The sequence below is a fragment of the Zootoca vivipara genome, chromosome 9 (assembly GCF_963506605.1).
Source record: "Zootoca vivipara chromosome 9, rZooViv1.1, whole genome shotgun sequence".
Classification (NCBI taxonomy): Eukaryota; Metazoa; Chordata; class Lepidosauria; order Squamata; family Lacertidae; genus Zootoca; species Zootoca vivipara.
In genome coordinates, this window is record NC_083284.1 from 50,755,774 (window position 1) to 50,773,854 (window position 18,081).

General features: G+C 46.8%; 1 protein-coding gene across 4 annotated transcripts in view; it reads left to right on the forward strand.

Moving 5' to 3' along the window:
* Positions 1-18,081, forward strand: part of LOC118083382 (teneurin-3) — a 271,449-nt gene that overhangs the window by 200,181 nt on the left and 53,187 nt on the right. For 3 of the 4 annotated variants that reach the window (XM_060278721.1, XM_060278719.1, XM_060278718.1), the window contains exons 15-18: positions 8,828-9,095; positions 10,042-10,185; positions 13,916-14,165; positions 14,520-14,540. In XM_060278721.1, the coding sequence (XP_060134704.1) occupies positions 8,828-9,095; positions 10,042-10,185; positions 13,916-14,165; positions 14,520-14,540 (683 nt within the window). The remainder of the gene's footprint in view (positions 1-8,827; positions 9,096-10,041; positions 10,186-13,915; positions 14,166-14,519; positions 14,541-18,081) is intronic. The other variant, XM_060278720.1, reaches the window with a different exon arrangement.

Below are 18,081 nucleotides of genomic sequence, written 5' to 3' on the forward strand. Positions count from 1 at the left end.
CGGGTTCAACTCTATCCATAATCTCGGCCCGAACATTAAGGGAACTGTGCCCTAATGGGGGTCCCAAACTAAGGCCGGCCCCATTCACCCTCCGGGACTTCCAGAAACGTAAGGTCCCTACAATGGGGGTGGGGACCTTCAGGGTGCAATATCGAGGGCGAAAGCAACAATTGGACTTGCTGGTAGTTAAGGGCCCCTACGTTAGCTTACTGGGACTGGCATGGTTTGGACCTCTGGGGCTAGCCGTTACCGGGGTGAACCGCACTAGCTTACAAGTGGACGTGGACGCCATATGCAAAGAGTTTCCAGGGGTTTTCGATGGGGCATTGGGACGATATACAGGACCCCCCATTGCCCTACAGCTAGACCCCGCTGTACGACCCATCAGGCACAAGGCCCGCCGGGTCCCGTTCGCCCTGAAACCCCGCATAGACGAGGAATTGGACCGGCTCGTGGAGCAAGGAGTGCTGGAGCCGGTGCCCAACGCCCCCTGGGAAACTCCAATTGTCACACCCGTCAAGCCTAACGGTTCGGTCCGCATCTGTGCAGACTACAAATGCACCATAAACAAGGCTCTCACGGCCCATGCATACCCAGTGCCAGTGGTCAGCCATGTCCTCGCCACCCTGGCTGGGTCAAAAATCTTTGGCAAACTGGACTTGGCCCAAGCGTATCAACAGTTGCCTGTGGACGAAGCCACAGCAGAGGCTCAGACGATTGTGACGCACAGAGGGGCATTCAGAGTAAAGCGGCTGCAATTTGGCGTTAGCGTGGCACCAGGCATATTCCAGAATCTAATGGACTCTCTCCTTAAAGGGATTCCTGGCGTCACCCCCTTCTTCGATGATGTACTGATCGCCGGGCCCACACCAGAGGAATTTGAGGACCGCCTCCGCTCCGTCCTGCACCGTTTCCAGACGGCGGGCCTCAAGGTGAAGCGGGAAAAGTGTTTACTGGGAGTGCCGCAGGTGGACTTTCTGGGATTTAAGGTGGACGCAGAAGGGGTCCATCCAACCGGTGACAAGGTACGGGCCATTTGTGAGGCCCCAGCGCCCAAGAGCAAGCCCGAACTTCAGTCATTCTTGGGACTATTGAACTTTTACCATGCCTTCCTTCCCCATAAGGCAGCGGTAGCGGAGCCCCTACACAGACTCCTAGATAAAAGGGCCCCTTGGGTGTGGGGCCAGCGACAAAGGGCCGCATTCCAGGCAGTCAAGGACTTGCTCGTCTCGAACTCGGTCTTGGCACACTTCGACGAGAGGCTGCCAGTGGTGCTGGCATGCGACGCCTCTCCCTATGGCATCGGCGCTGTCCTGGGACACCAACTCCCGGATGGAAGAGAGGTGCCGGTGGCATACTTCTCCCAGACGCTTGCTGCAGCCGAACGAAACTACTCACAGATTGACAAGGAGGGTCTGGCAATCGTGAAGGGCGTAAAAAAATTCCATGATTTCTTGTACGGGCGGCCCTTTACCATAGTGACTGACCACAAGCCGTTGCTTGGCCTGTTTGCCCCCGAGAAGCAGACCCCCCAAGTGTTGTCTCCACGTGTCCTCAGGTGGTCAATTTTCCTTGCCGGCTACCAGTATGCACTAATCCACCGCCCTGGGAAGGCGATGGGCCACGCAGACGCACTCAGCAGGCTACCACTACCAGAAACAGGCCCCGACCCAGCGCCTGCGCAAGAGGTTATGACCCTGGAGCTGCTTCCCAACCGACCCATTCAGGCACAAGAAGTTGCGCACCATTCCACAAAAGATAGGGTCATCTCCCGGGTCCTGGACTGGGTGTGGCGAGGATGGCCCAGCAGCAGCCCCGGGCCAGAATTCGCTGGCTACACAAACCGCAAACATGAACTGTCGGCCCACAAGGGGTGCCTGTTATGGGGAAGCAGGGTTGTTGTTCCCCAGCCCCTCCGCAAAAGGGTCCTCACAGCCCTACACGAGACACACCCAGGGGTAGTGAGGATGAAGGCCCTTGCCAGGAGTTATGTGTGGTGGCCGGGGATTGACAGAGAGATAGAGGCCTGGGTCCAACACTGCCAGACCTGCCAAGAATCCCGCCCGGATCCCCCAAGGGCCCCAGTCCAGCCCTGGGAGTCCGCCCGACATCCATGGTCACGCTTGCACGTGGACTTCGCTGGCCCCTTCCAGGGAAAAACATTCTTCATAGTGGTGGATTCCTACACCAAATGGCTGGAGGTCGCACTGGTACCGTCCACTTCTACGGCGGCAGCCATCCGGGTACTACGTAAGCTGTTTGCAACCCACGGGCTCCCTAACACCCTCGTCTCGGACAATGGAACCGCATTCACGTCAGAGGAGTTCCAGACCTTCACAGCGCAGAACGCCATCCGCCACATCCGCTCAGCACCATTCCACCCTGCCACCAATGGCCAAGCGGAGCGCATGGTGCGGACCACCAAGGACAGCCTCCGCCGCATAACACAAGGGGACTGGGAATACCGCCTTGCCGCATTTCTTCTAGCACAGCACAGCACCCCAAGCACAACGACAGGCCGGAGCCCAGCTGAACTACTCATGGGCCGGCGCCTTGCAACTAGACTGGACCGACTTCACCCCGACAGAGCTCAGGATGAGGTAGTGGTGGGGAAAGGCAGGAACCCCCGGACATTTGTGGCCCAGGACCCAGTGTATGCAAAGAATTTTGGGGCAGGCCCAGCATGGGTACCCGCCACAGTCACCAAGGTGACCGGTCCCGTGTCGTACGAGGTACTAACGGAAGGGGGGCAATGTTGGCGCCGCCACTGCGACCAGCTACGGCGACGATTCCCAGGAGGAACCCGGGAGGAGAGCGGGACAGAGGGGTCCCAAGGGGACAGCAGGGCAGTGAGGCCTGTAGAGCGAGAGGGGTGGGCAGGGGAAGCAGAAGCAGTAGGCACAGAGGGGCGCCCCGAGGCTGGAAGGACACCGGAACCAGAGTCACAACCTAGTGGTTCAGTGGCGCCAGACCAGACAGCCCCGGCACAGCCAGCAGCCTCGGAACACGAGCCAGAACCAGAACCCCTGACCAAGGAACACCCCAGGCCACAACGCACACGGAGGCGGCCAGCAGACCTTGGGGACTACGAATGCAACTTCCCGGGCAGGACTGGAACTTAGAGGGGAGGGGTGTTATGTACTGAGCTGAATCCTAGAACAATAGGATTCAGAATCAGCGGGAGCTACCCAATCCAACTCCAGGTGGAAGTGAATCCGCAACCTGATTGGCCTGCTGGAGCAGCCAATCAGGCGGCTGGCAGAAGTGAATCTGCTACCTGATTGGCCTGTAGGAGCAGCCAATCAGGCTGCAGGCAGAAGTCAATCCACAATATAATTGGCCCACAGGTGTAGCCCTGAAGTAGCCAATCACGCAAGGCCCATTGTGTAAATAATGTATATAAGCAGATGGTTTTGGGAAAAGAGGCATTCGTCTTCTCTTCTTCTCCTTGAGGAATATGAGCTGAATAAAGAGCATGAAATTCACTCTCGACTCCGAGTATATTTCACTGGCGACGAGGATGGGATCCTGCTGAGCTGACCGCCACCACGCACTGCACCGCAGCACCGCCACCTGCTGCACCGCTGCATCGCACCGTGCATCCAGGCTTCAGCTCCAGGACCCAAGGAACCCAGAATGGCAACCGACAGCAGCTTCTTGCCATTCAAACCAGCATCAGGAGACTGGGAAGGGTACGCCGCCCGTTTCAACTTCCTCCTGCAAGCGAAAGAAGTCACCAACGATGCCATGAAGAGGGCGACATTCTTCAGCGTCTGTGGAGAGGAGACGTTTGAAATCGCCCGGGCTCTCCTTGCACCTAGAGATGTCGCTACCGTCTCTTACAAAACAATAATGGAACGGCTGAAGGAGCACTTTTCACCACAGCCCTCGGTGGTAGCTTGCCGAAATGCCTTCTACGCAAAGCGGCAAGCCCCAGGGGAAACCATAACTGGGTTTGTGACCTCCCTCCGCCAAGCCGCCCGGTTATGCAACTTCTCAGAGTTGGAGAACATGCTTCGTGACCGCCTCGTCGGTGGCCTGAGGGACGAGAGGTTGCAACGACGCCTCTACGCCAAAAAAGACCTCACATTCCAGATTGCTCTGGAGGAAGCCCTGGCAACCGAAGCCGCCGAGAGGTCAACGCAAGAGGCACGACCGGCCCCGCCATCCCAACCAAGGGTCTACCACGAAGACCTCACCGACGAATCCGAATCTGACAGGGAGGAAGTACACCGAGTACAGCGGCGCACTCAAGCAGCACACACACCACAGCAGCCTCGACGAGAAGGAGGGAACTGTGCAAGCTGCGGGGAGAACCACGAGAGGAGGACCTGTCGTTTCCGCAACGCAGAGTGCAGGCAGTGCAGAAAATTGGGACACATCGCCCGGGTGTGTCGGGCTCGACTCACCCGTCGACAAGCATCAGATGACCGACCCAGGAGCCCCAGGTCACACGGCACCATGCACCAAGGCAACTCGACGGAGATCACGGACTACCAGGTATTCCAGTTGCCCCATCCCAGCACAGAGAAAATTTATATAGAGGTACAGATAGAGGGAGCCCCATGCCGCATGGAGCTGGACACGGGTTCAACTCTATCCATAATCTCGGCCCGAACATTAAGGGAACTGTGCCCTAATGGGGGTCCCAAACTAAGGCCGGCCCCATTCACCCTCCGGGACTTCCAGAAACGTAAGGTCCCTACAATGGGGGTGGGGACCTTCAGGGTGCAATATCGAGGGCGAAAGCAACAATTGGACTTGCTGGTAGTTAAGGGCCCCTACGTTAGCTTACTGGGACTGGCATGGTTTGGACCTCTGGGGCTAGCCGTTACCGGGGTGAACCGCACTAGCTTACAAGTGGACGTGGACGCCATATGCAAAGAGTTTCCAGGGGTTTTCGATGGGGCATTGGGACGATATACAGGACCCCCCATTGCCCTACAGCTAGACCCCGCTGTACGACCCATCAGGCACAAGGCCCGCCGGGTCCCGTTCGCCCTGAAACCCCGCATAGACGAGGAATTGGACCGGCTCGTGGAGCAAGGAGTGCTGGAGCCGGTGCCCAACGCCCCCTGGGAAACTCCAATTGTCACACCCGTCAAGCCTAACGGTTCGGTCCGCATCTGTGCAGACTACAAATGCACCATAAACAAGGCTCTCACGGCCCATGCATACCCAGTGCCAGTGGTCAGCCATGTCCTCGCCACCCTGGCTGGGTCAAAAATCTTTGGCAAACTGGACTTGGCCCAAGCGTATCAACAGTTGCCTGTGGACGAAGCCACAGCAGAGGCTCAGACGATTGTGACGCACAGAGGGGCATTCAGAGTAAAGCGGCTGCAATTTGGCGTTAGCGTGGCACCAGGCATATTCCAGAATCTAATGGACTCTCTCCTTAAAGGGATTCCTGGCGTCACCCCCTTCTTCGATGATGTACTGATCGCCGGGCCCACACCAGAGGAATTTGAGGACCGCCTCCGCTCCGTCCTGCACCGTTTCCAGACGGCGGGCCTCAAGGTGAAGCGGGAAAAGTGTTTACTGGGAGTGCCGCAGGTGGACTTTCTGGGATTTAAGGTGGACGCAGAAGGGGTCCATCCAACCGGTGACAAGGTACGGGCCATTTGTGAGGCCCCAGCGCCCAAGAGCAAGCCCGAACTTCAGTCATTCTTGGGACTATTGAACTTTTACCATGCCTTCCTTCCCCATAAGGCAGCGGTAGCGGAGCCCCTACACAGACTCCTAGATAAAAGGGCCCCTTGGGTGTGGGGCCAGCGACAAAGGGCCGCATTCCAGGCAGTCAAGGACTTGCTCGTCTCGAACTCGGTCTTGGCACACTTCGACGAGAGGCTGCCAGTGGTGCTGGCATGCGACGCCTCTCCCTATGGCATCGGCGCTGTCCTGGGACACCAACTCCCGGATGGAAGAGAGGTGCCGGTGGCATACTTCTCCCAGACGCTTGCTGCAGCCGAACGAAACTACTCACAGATTGACAAGGAGGGTCTGGCAATCGTGAAGGGCGTAAAAAAATTCCATGATTTCTTGTACGGGCGGCCCTTTACCATAGTGACTGACCACAAGCCGTTGCTTGGCCTGTTTGCCCCCGAGAAGCAGACCCCCCAAGTGTTGTCTCCACGTGTCCTCAGGTGGTCAATTTTCCTTGCCGGCTACCAGTATGCACTAATCCACCGCCCTGGGAAGGCGATGGGCCACGCAGACGCACTCAGCAGGCTACCACTACCAGAAACAGGCCCCGACCCAGCGCCTGCGCAAGAGGTTATGACCCTGGAGCTGCTTCCCAACCGACCCATTCAGGCACAAGAAGTTGCGCACCATTCCACAAAAGATAGGGTCATCTCCCGGGTCCTGGACTGGGTGTGGCGAGGATGGCCCAGCAGCAGCCCCGGGCCAGAATTCGCTGGCTACACAAACCGCAAACATGAACTGTCGGCCCACAAGGGGTGCCTGTTATGGGGAAGCAGGGTTGTTGTTCCCCAGCCCCTCCGCAAAAGGGTCCTCACAGCCCTACACGAGACACACCCAGGGGTAGTGAGGATGAAGGCCCTTGCCAGGAGTTATGTGTGGTGGCCGGGGATTGACAGAGAGATAGAGGCCTGGGTCCAACACTGCCAGACCTGCCAAGAATCCCGCCCGGATCCCCCAAGGGCCCCAGTCCAGCCCTGGGAGTCCGCCCGACATCCATGGTCACGCTTGCACGTGGACTTCGCTGGCCCCTTCCAGGGAAAAACATTCTTCATAGTGGTGGATTCCTACACCAAATGGCTGGAGGTCGCACTGGTACCGTCCACTTCTACGGCGGCAGCCATCCGGGTACTACGTAAGCTGTTTGCAACCCACGGGCTCCCTAACACCCTCGTCTCGGACAATGGAACCGCATTCACGTCAGAGGAGTTCCAGACCTTCACAGCGCAGAACGCCATCCGCCACATCCGCTCAGCACCATTCCACCCTGCCACCAATGGCCAAGCGGAGCGCATGGTGCGGACCACCAAGGACAGCCTCCGCCGCATAACACAAGGGGACTGGGAATACCGCCTTGCCGCATTTCTTCTAGCACAGCACAGCACCCCAAGCACAACGACAGGCCGGAGCCCAGCTGAACTACTCATGGGCCGGCGCCTTGCAACTAGACTGGACCGACTTCACCCCGACAGAGCTCAGGATGAGGTAGTGGTGGGGAAAGGCAGGAACCCCCGGACATTTGTGGCCCAGGACCCAGTGTATGCAAAGAATTTTGGGGCAGGCCCAGCATGGGTACCCGCCACAGTCACCAAGGTGACCGGTCCCGTGTCGTACGAGGTACTAACGGAAGGGGGGCAATGTTGGCGCCGCCACTGCGACCAGCTACGGCGACGATTCCCAGGAGGAACCCGGGAGGAGAGCGGGACAGAGGGGTCCCAAGGGGACAGCAGGGCAGTGAGGCCTGTAGAGCGAGAGGGGTGGGCAGGGGAAGCAGAAGCAGTAGGCACAGAGGGGCGCCCCGAGGCTGGAAGGACACCGGAACCAGAGTCACAACCTAGTGGTTCAGTGGCGCCAGACCAGACAGCCCCGGCACAGCCAGCAGCCTCGGAACACGAGCCAGAACCAGAACCCCTGACCAAGGAACACCCCAGGCCACAACGCACACGGAGGCGGCCAGCAGACCTTGGGGACTACGAATGCAACTTCCCGGGCAGGACTGGAACTTAGAGGGGAGGGGTGTTATGTACTGAGCTGAATCCTAGAACAATAGGATTCAGAATCAGCGGGAGCTACCCAATCCAACTCCAGGTGGAAGTGAATCCGCAACCTGATTGGCCTGCTGGAGCAGCCAATCAGGCGGCTGGCAGAAGTGAATCTGCTACCTGATTGGCCTGTAGGAGCAGCCAATCAGGCTGCAGGCAGAAGTCAATCCACAATATAATTGGCCCACAGGTGTAGCCCTGAAGTAGCCAATCACGCAAGGCCCATTGTGTAAATAATGTATATAAGCAGATGGTTTTGGGAAAAGAGGCATTCGTCTTCTCTTCTTCTCCTTGAGGAATATGAGCTGAATAAAGAGCATGAAATTCACTCTCGACTCCGAGTATATTTCACCAACCCTGTTAGAAAGAGACTCATACAGCTCTCAGCCTGACCTTCCCCCATCTCCTTTCCCAGCCTACTTCTTGAGGGCTTCAACATTGGCAATAAATGCCCTCACATCCATTTCCTCTTCACCCACATCAGCAGCCAGTTTATGAGGGATATATTTCACTATTTCAGGGAGGTTTTGTGTGGCTTTTTAAAGGAACCATGGCAAGACAGGAAATAAGTTTGATTGGACTGTAAGAGGCAAATTTCCCAGATAGAAAGGTTCCAAAATAAAAAGGACTTCAAAGCAGAAGGGCATGCCTGTCCTATGATGGCTGCAGTGCTTCAATCCTGCTGGATTTACCAACCAGAATTTCAGAGCAGGATTAAATCCAGCTCATGAAGGAGGGGAGGCATACAGACCATTACAGTACTTCCTAAACCATTGTCTTTTACAGAACTCACATCACAGTATTTTGTGCACATGTATATATGTGACAGTTATTTTCTAGGTAGTACATCTATTGATGCAGCAATTGCTGTAGGAAATAAGGTTGTAAAATATTTGTATATATTCATCCTAAAAAAAATAATCATCACATAATGCTTCAGAAGTTTAGGTAGTCAGCCCAATGAATGTTTAAACAATTGTATCTTTCTACAGGAAATGTATGTTTGATAGTTTCTAATCAAGCACATGCAGTAAAATTCTTGCTAGTTGAGATTAATTTGTCATTTTCCTCTTTTTATTTTTTAGGTACTTCATGAGGAGACCACAGTCCCAGGAACTGATTTGAAACTGTCTTATTTAAGCTCCAGAGCTGCAGGGTATAAATCCGTTCTTAAGATCACCATGACGCAGTCCGTGATACCATTTAACTTAATGAAGGTTCATCTCATGGTGGCAGTGGTGGGAAGACTTTTCCAAAAATGGTTCCCTGCATCCCCAAATTTGGCTTACACATTCATATGGGATAAAACTGATGCATATAACCAAAAGGTCTATGGTTTATCTGAAGCTGTTGGTAGGTCTTATTTGTGTTGTTTTTATGGGTTTTATTTGCATGTTTGCATTATCTAGAAAACATAGAATAATATTTAATAATGAAGATATACCAGAAGTTCAGTATGCTGTGTAGAATGAATGTAAACTTTTAATTGTTAACAGTAAATTGTTGCAAGCTGACTTGAGGGCTCTTCCTAGAGTTGAAATGCGGTATGGACATTTTTTTTTTCATTTTTATAAAAATAATGGAACTGTAAAATCACAAAGGAATTACACTTCGTTTGTAATTATCACATCTAACCAAACTACGGTAGTACCTGGAAGTAACAAATTGTGAGGACTGTGTTGATCAGGTCTGAGACAGAATAACATGGGGAAAATACTTGCACCATCATTTTCACAGAAAAAGTCTTGGACTGCCTGTGGTGCTTTCAAAAAACGAAATGATTTTAATTGCTTTAAATTGCTATTAAACATCTGATGTTTTTCAACAACTCAAAGCTTTAAATTATTTCAAGGGAGCATCAATATATCATGTGCATATAGAGCTTCAAGCTTTAATCAGTCAGTACAATTAATTGACTGAAACTTTAGTCACAGATTAAAATTTGCTCCCTGAATAATTGCTAGAGTTGACAAAATGCAGTGCATGGGACTCCTGAACTAATTCTAGCCATGCAGGCTAATAATAAATAAATAAATAAATAAATTTTGTTTATACCCCCACCCTCCATTCCTGCAAAAGATTTGTTGAAAATTATAAATATATATTTTCTAGATTGTATCTAACACTAACCCAGAGGAAAAACTGATATTATAACTGTGTTATGTTAACATCCAAGAAACCTCCCTGCAATTGGAAACCCTGTTCAATGAAAGTACTTAGAACCTGTCTTCAGGTATCTAGAGAGGAAGGGTACCAGTAGTTTTAAAAAATAAAAAATAATTTTTATTTTTAATTCCAGTATCTGTAGGTTATGAATATGAATCTTGTTTGGATCTAACACTGTGGGAAAAACGGACAGCTATTTTACAAGGCTATGAATTGGATGCCTCCAACATGGGGGGCTGGACCCTAGATAAGCACCACGTCCTGGATGTTCAGAATGGTAAGTCTCAATTTTATTTTAATATTCTTTTTTCTGGACTCACTCTGACTATGTAATTAATTCATTGTCTGTTCCACAAAAGTTATGAGTAATACACATTCATGACTATCCTAGAATTATTCTTTAATTTGAATTAATGTTGAATTAATAAGCATAGCTCCAGTCCATGCCAACACCAGGAAATATTTTCCTCTTCATACTACATAAAAACATTATGCTGTGCCTAGTCTCCCCCCATCAGATGTGTTTCCATGGAACTGTGTCAAGTACAGCTAGCATTATTGCTCCTCTATTGCTTTACTAGCATGATTACTCCTGTATTTCTATGCAAATAAATAAGTGTTTCCTAAGCCTCTCATTGTCAGTTTGAATATCTGGTGGGGAAATGTATTTTCTACAAATACGTTATTGGGGGGGGGGAGGTTTTTAGTCCACAACAGAATTGGCACTGGTACGCAGGAAATATGCACCATTCCTACTCGTCTCCAATACCAATTCCATTAAGAGCTAAAAAGAATCAGATATGGCGCTGGCCCCTGTCATTAGGTTGTGCCCCCCTTCTGAATTCTGCTGTGTCCCTGAGGCTCTCTTCCCAAAACTTCATGCATTTTCCTTCCATTTCTAGTTCCTTGCAGTGGTTCTTCCTTGCTTCATTAACTTTCCTTTACTCATTTTTACATATCTTTATTCTTTAATTCCAACTATTCTTTCATTCTTTTACTTCTTTTAAATCTCTGGTATTTACTGCATTTCCCCCCCTTAAATATCTGATAAAAAACCCATGTTTCGGAAAAAGAAAAACCCATGTTTCCTTCCCATGGTTCTCCGCTTGACCTGCTTTCTCCAACCTTTTTTCTTCTCTGCCATCACTAATGATATTGTTGTTGTTTAGCAGCTAAACTGTGGCCCTAAGTACACTTACTCAGGCACAAGCTCCCTTTTCACTTGTGGCTTCCAAGTAAATATGTCTGATTTACCAGAGAGCTTTATTGTTTCAATTAAACAGTTTGCTTGATGCCCCATGAAGCTTCTTCATTCAAACAGTTTATGCTTAAATATATTGGGACTTCCAGAGCAGTATGACTCCAGCTACAACTGCAATATAGCAACATGTATATTTTCTTCCATATTATGAAACACATTACAAGTTGCGTGGAGGAAATATTTCTCCTGTCATTGGAACGCTGCCAGTTTTAGAGTGAAATGTGCCTGCCATTTAACTGCAGGCGGCAATGACACACAGGTGCTTAGTAAAGGTGACTAATGACACTCATGTTGACTGGAAGTTATGTAATGAAAGTTGAAAGAAATGATCTCAGATATAAGATAGGCAGAAACCTATCTTACAATGGAGGAGGCCAGAATGCAGAATGTTAAGGAAGCCAAAGGACACCAAAATGATTTCTAATTACTAGTTAACAAGATCATGTTTTTTGGTATGTAATTCTAGCTATTATGGGATTAGTTACAGAGAGACTTCATGTGAACATGGTACATTTCAATGGGTTAATAAGTGTACTGCCATTGAATGCCAATTCAACTTATCATGGGAACTGGCACAAAGCAAGTAAGGACAAAGCACTGAGATAGTTACGTGTGCATTCATTTTCCTCATTTTGTTGTTCAGTAGTTTCTGTTCATAAGGTGAGTCAGCTATGCGCCTAAATTTATGCTCAGGAGACTGTTTGACAAGTAATGACTTTTCAAAGTGATGCCTGTCTAATTGAATAAATGAAGTGGCTAGTTGTAATGACAGGGTGGATGAGCTGGGGAAATTTATTCACAAGGGAGCAAAGACAGTGACAGGTGTTTATATGGACACCCTGAATCACTGCAATAAATATTCTAATGTTCATCTTTCCCCCTGTGGTAATAGAAGAGAGATGCGAAAGGGCAATTTTTCAAAGTAATGACAGAATAAATCAGGTACCATAGTGCTGAGTGCTGACTTGTATGATACCTCTGATGAAAATTATAGAACTCAGCTATTTCAGCAAAATTATGGTTTCCTGATTGTCATAAATGATGTGATCATAGGAAGGGGATTTCAAATTCCATTAGTGCATTCTTGTTCCAACTTTTCTTGGGAGAATGTAATCCATGTGCTGTTATGATGCAGCCTCATTTACATGGCTTTTCTTTTATATTTCATAAGCCATTTTCATTTCCTCTTATTTCATAATGTTGTCCGTGCTCTGGTAGTTGCCTCTCTCGGATTGCATGACATTAGAAAGGTAATTGGCACAGCCCAAGGAACATGTTATGTTTATGGAAAATATTTACCCATTGAAATTCAACTTAAAAGTAACCTTAGGGTAGAGAAAGCTGTCATAGAACTTCCTAAATGTATTTTAACAGTTATTGTGGGACAGAAATAAATTCATTAGTACTGTTATCTTTGAAATATTGTACACTTGATCAAAAAAGCTAGAATTAATATACAGTACAAAGTAACATGTGGTTTGCATGGATTATAACACATTGAGATTTACTGTGGAATAAGAGTATCAGTAAAAGACAGTTCTCAGAGCAGACCTTGACTGAGTCATTAATCAGGATAATAATGAGGATAGTGGTAATGTTTTAACAAAATATAGTTGCAACCGTGAAAGCCTAATATTAGGCACATATATTGCTTCCCCACATTTCCTGTGAAGGCCATAAAAATTATGCTGGAGAAAAGCTTCTTCTTTTCCCAATGATTGTTGATGCCTTAAAGCGGAACTTGCCCAAACATTTTTGTTGTGTTTGACATACGAGTACAGAACTGTAGATACATTATAGAGCCGGGCTCTGCTAGCAAAGACAACTCATTCTTTGGCAATGGGAAATTCAGGCTGTCAGAAAACTTACTTACAATAATAGTTTACTGGTATAATATTGTGGTTGTGTGATGCGTAACAGGACATATGTATGCAATTTATTCTAACAGTACAGAATAAACGAACAGGAATGCATCATTCCAAACCAACATTCACCCAAATCTAACTGAGAAAAATGCACATGCAAATGGGTACTGTGTACGTTTTCCAGAGCCAAAAAATCCAGTTTGAGAGATTGTCAAGTCAAGTGGTTTTGAATAGTATGAGTTGCCTGCTTGGGAGGAAGGAGAAGGAACATAGAACTGTATTTAGGTCAGAGAGCGATTTTTTATGGCAATCCAATGGGGGGGTTGCACAGGAACAGCTCAGCTTCTCAGCCATGAGAAGCACATGTACAGCACCCTTTTGTATATCATTGCTCCCTATTGGATTACCCCATTGTTCTGCTCATTTCTACTTTTCCAGCTGTTTCCATTTTTTAAGCATTTGCCAACTTTTCATAGAAGTTTCTTATTAAAAACATCACTGTTATCTTATATACTTTTTTTGTCTTGCTGTGGTTGCTCTGATTACCTTCTGAGCATATTGTAAATGTGAATAGTGATATTTTGATCCTTTTTCACAAAGAGTTTCATTCAGTAGGTGGGATTGAAATGGATGGCCACATGTGCAACAGGCTTCTAAAGTGCCACTTCCAGATAGCAGCCTCCAGTTCTTATGGACAAGCTTCTCTTGAATTTCAGGAGAAGCAGCATGGTGGTCTTTGTCCTCTCTACTGTATTGATCTAGACACCTTGAAATATAGTCCCAGTGTGGAATATTAAATGTATTTAGTATTTTCTGATCAAAATTTGTAACTGACAAAAATACTCCACTGATGTAGGAAACCATATTTGTGTTTTCTCCAGGAATCCTCTACAAAGGCAATGGGGAAAATCAGTTCATCTCTCAGCAGCCACCAGTTGTCAGTAGTATAATGGGCAATGGTCGACGACGTAGCATTTCTTGCCCAAGTTGCAATGGTCAAGCAGATGGCAATAAGCTTTTGGCTCCCGTTGCCTTAGCTTGTGGTATTGATGGAAGCCTGTACGTAGGGGATTTTAACTATGTTCGACGGATATTCCCATCTGGAAATGTAACAAGTGTTCTTGAACTAAGGTATTTCTTTACCTACTCCTAAAACATTTGGTTTCAAGATTATGTGATGAATCAGTCATTTTATGATACCATGTTTCCATATACACCTGAACAGTGTAATAAAAATGCAAATGCTTTAAAAATAATATTTTAAAATGAGGTTGAAGAAAGATGGGACATTTTCTCAAGGCATTTACTCATAGAGATAGCTGTCAAAATATCTCAGCTATTCAGATGATAAAAAATGACTGAATGGAATTACAATCAGCAACCGTATCAGCATCATTACTGTTCCCTCTTTTAACAACTTTTCATCTAACTTTTTTTTTCTAATACTGTTTTCCCCCCTCTTCCTTTCCTTGCCTTCCCACCAAGAAATAAAGATTTTAGACATAGGTAAGTATTTTAAGCATGTTCATACTTTTTGTTCAAAGTGTTCTTTCCTTTAAGAAAGAATGAACAAATAAATTCAATGGATTGAAGTGCTGTAAAAATTGTTACGATCATAAGGAAGGAGTGCTATATAAAAATGACTAATTTTGCCTTAAATCATAGAGAGGTGTAAGTTTGGAAGATTGCTACTATTCAGCATAACCCAAATTATTTCCCCGTCCTAGTTAAAATAGTTATATTTTATCATAAGGCATCCCAGGAAAGTCATTTAAAGGATAGAGTATAAATGTCTGAAATGACTAAATAAATAAAAAGGTTGCTTGCTCCCCATCACTTTTTGTTTTCCCTTTCCAGCCTGTCTGTAAGGTATTGCTCCCATTTTACCTCCTTGATGTGCTTCTGTAATTGCTGCCTCACTCATTCACCAACATCCTCTCCTTTTCATTGTTCTCTCCTTGCCCTGACATGAATGCCACAGCCAGAACTTTCATTTTGTCTTTGCATTACCTGAAATGCTGTGTGTTTCAGTGGAGTCAATTCAAACATTCAACTGCCAGGTTTATAATAACCAGTGATACAGAAATCCAGTGATGTGCATGTTATGTGTGCAACATGCCTGCGCCACTTAGCAGTGGAGAACGAAACCAGCTACGTGGCTGAATAGCAGAGCAATCCCTGGCATCTCCAGGTAGTGCTAAGGAAGACGCGTATCTCAGATTCCAGAGAGAGAGCATCAGTCACTGCGGACAAAAACATTAGCCGAGGTCTAACTCAGTATATGACATGGCAACATCCTATGTTCATAAGAGCAAACTGTAGATGATTCACACTGAATTATGGCTAGGCATATCTTTAAAGAGAAGGGTGATAAAACAGCACGGACAGCGCTTTGCTTTCTGTTCTATGATCACAGTGGCTGCCACTAGCTAGAATGAAGCAGGCAGAGTTCAGTCTGAAATTATTTGCTAGACACATGCATTACATCACTGCTGTGTGCCACAGCTGCTAAATGTGTCATGCAAAATGCAGGGTGACATTAAGAAACCCTCCTTATTATCATGCATCTTCATCTTTATTTTTGGTCTTTCCCCCCCTCCCTCCCATTTCATTACACAAATCCCCAGAGACCTACATTTTATTTTATTACGTCTGGTTTCTGTTGAAATTCACTCGGGCTTCTGGTTATACTGCCTCATGTGGGTTTTCTTCCTTAACTGTGAAAGGTTTTTTATATTTCAGAATTAATGTTTCACATATGTTGCTTTGTGTAGTGTCGGCAAGTAGCATTTTATCCATGACTAAATATAATATGCACCCTTATTTTAAATTATAAGCATAGCTGTCAGCTGTTCTCATATCATTCTGAAGATTCATTGTTGCTTTAAAAAAAATAAATCAGTGCCCTCTGTCCATTGAAACCAGCTGATGCTTTAACAGTCATTAGATAGAATACTTTTTAAGTTCACATTTTAATATTATACCAAATGCAAAATATGACATGCATTCAAAAGTTGTTACACATGGTTCCCTGCGCTCTGTTGTTCATCTGTTGCTAAGCATATTGGGGGATTAAAAACATATGTTAAGTAATACCCATTTTCTGTGATTTAACTATATTATACAGCACTCGTACAGTGGACTCTCGGGTTGCGGATGTAATCCATGACGGAGGCACATCCGCAACCCGCAGCGTTCATATCCCGCAGCGCTGCGTCTGTGCATGCGTGTGATGCGATTTGGCACTTCTGCACATGCGCAAAGCACAATTTAGTGCTTATGTGAATGCGCAAGCGGCGAAACCTGGAAGTAACCCTTTCCAGTACTTCCGGGTTTCTTGCGGTACGCAACCTGAAAACACGTAACCCAAAGCGTCTGTAACCCAAGGTACCACTATACTCTCAAATATTACTTTTTATTTATTACTGGAAAAGGGAAAGTGAATATGTGATCCATATATCATTCTTCTGGAGTAATCCATTTGTCTTTAGTGGGGAAACTCTTTAGCCTTTGGAGAACTACAGGCAAAAATAGTTGCATGTTCAGTGTTATATGAGTTGCACTTTCTGGATAGACTAGTGTGGTTTTGCCACAAAAGGACGTTTCTAGAGGGAAGGAGGCAATTGTGTATTAATGTTGAGTTCAACTTCTTTGAGATTAGTGTACTACTACAGAGATTCCCTAGAGAAATCCAAAGATGTATAAAGAGCTGCAGAGGCAACTGCAGTAGCAGAGATTGAATATTTTTCTGTCTATGAAGGATTTTTACTACACCAAGTATGCCCTGTAATGCCTGCATTAAGGTAAAAATTTTGTTTCAATAGAAAGCAGGGAATATCCCATGTTAGTCAAAAACAGCCATTTTACAGCCAGCCAAGATTATTATTGTCGATCTCTAGAGCACAGAGTCTTTGAAGTCTCCTGAGTTGAGGTTATTTTCAGTACTGTGGATTCTCATGGAGCATGCTAATGATTATTCTTCAGAGATTCATCTGCCTTGTGCGGGGCAGGCAATAGCACAGCTAGTGTCATTTTCAAAATTGCACTAAAATGATTTCTCTACTCATGTTAGAAATGTTGTACTTGTCAGGAGCCTCCACTAGAATTATCCACACATTTTCATTGATTTAATAATCCTAATGGCAAAGAAATCAGATGACTTGTTCATTCAGCATTCATCCTCATATGCTGGCATAAAGCTTACACAGTGGTTAGACTATGTCCCGTCTTTATTGAGCATTTGTTCTTAATTGTTTACAGGGCAGTTATATAACAATGAACATTGATCATTTGACATCTTTCCCCAACCAAGGCTGAGGTTGTAAACTAGTTCCTGAGCTGTAGCTCTTCATGATGCACGTGGGACTCCAGATTATTGAATGCTCTGATGTACTGTACAGAAATTTCCTCCACATAAAAACATAACATGTTAGGGAGACAGGTTCTAGTTTAGTTTTGTCCCTGACATTGTGTTTTCGTTGTGTGATTTATTTTTTGGCAGGGGAGCAGGATATGGCATTTATTCATGTAGGTCTCTACCTAAAGCTGTACAGACCATTTCTACCATTTAAGTTAAAACTTCTCCATCTATAAAACCCCAAAGATAACTTTCCTTACATTTATATACTATATACTATCTCCACCCCCATCGTTCTGCCCGGACACTGAGGGCCAGCAAAGAGGGCCTTCTGGCGGCTCCCTCGCTGCGAGAAGCCAAGTTACAGGGAACCAGGCAGAGGGCCTTCTCAGTAGTGGCACCCGCCCTGTGGAACGCCCTCCCACCAAATGTCAAACAGAAAAACATCTACCAGACTTTTAGAAGACATCTGAAGGCAGCCCTGTTAGGGAAGCTTTAAATGTTTAGCAGACCATTGTATTTTAATATTTTGTTGGAAGTTGCCCAGAGTGGCCAGATGGGTGGGGTATACATTTATTATTATTATTATTATTATTATTATTATTATTATTATTATTATTATTATTATTATTTGGGGCCGTTCTCTTTCACCATGCAAATAATAAATGGGGGGGGGGGTGTTGTGTGTTC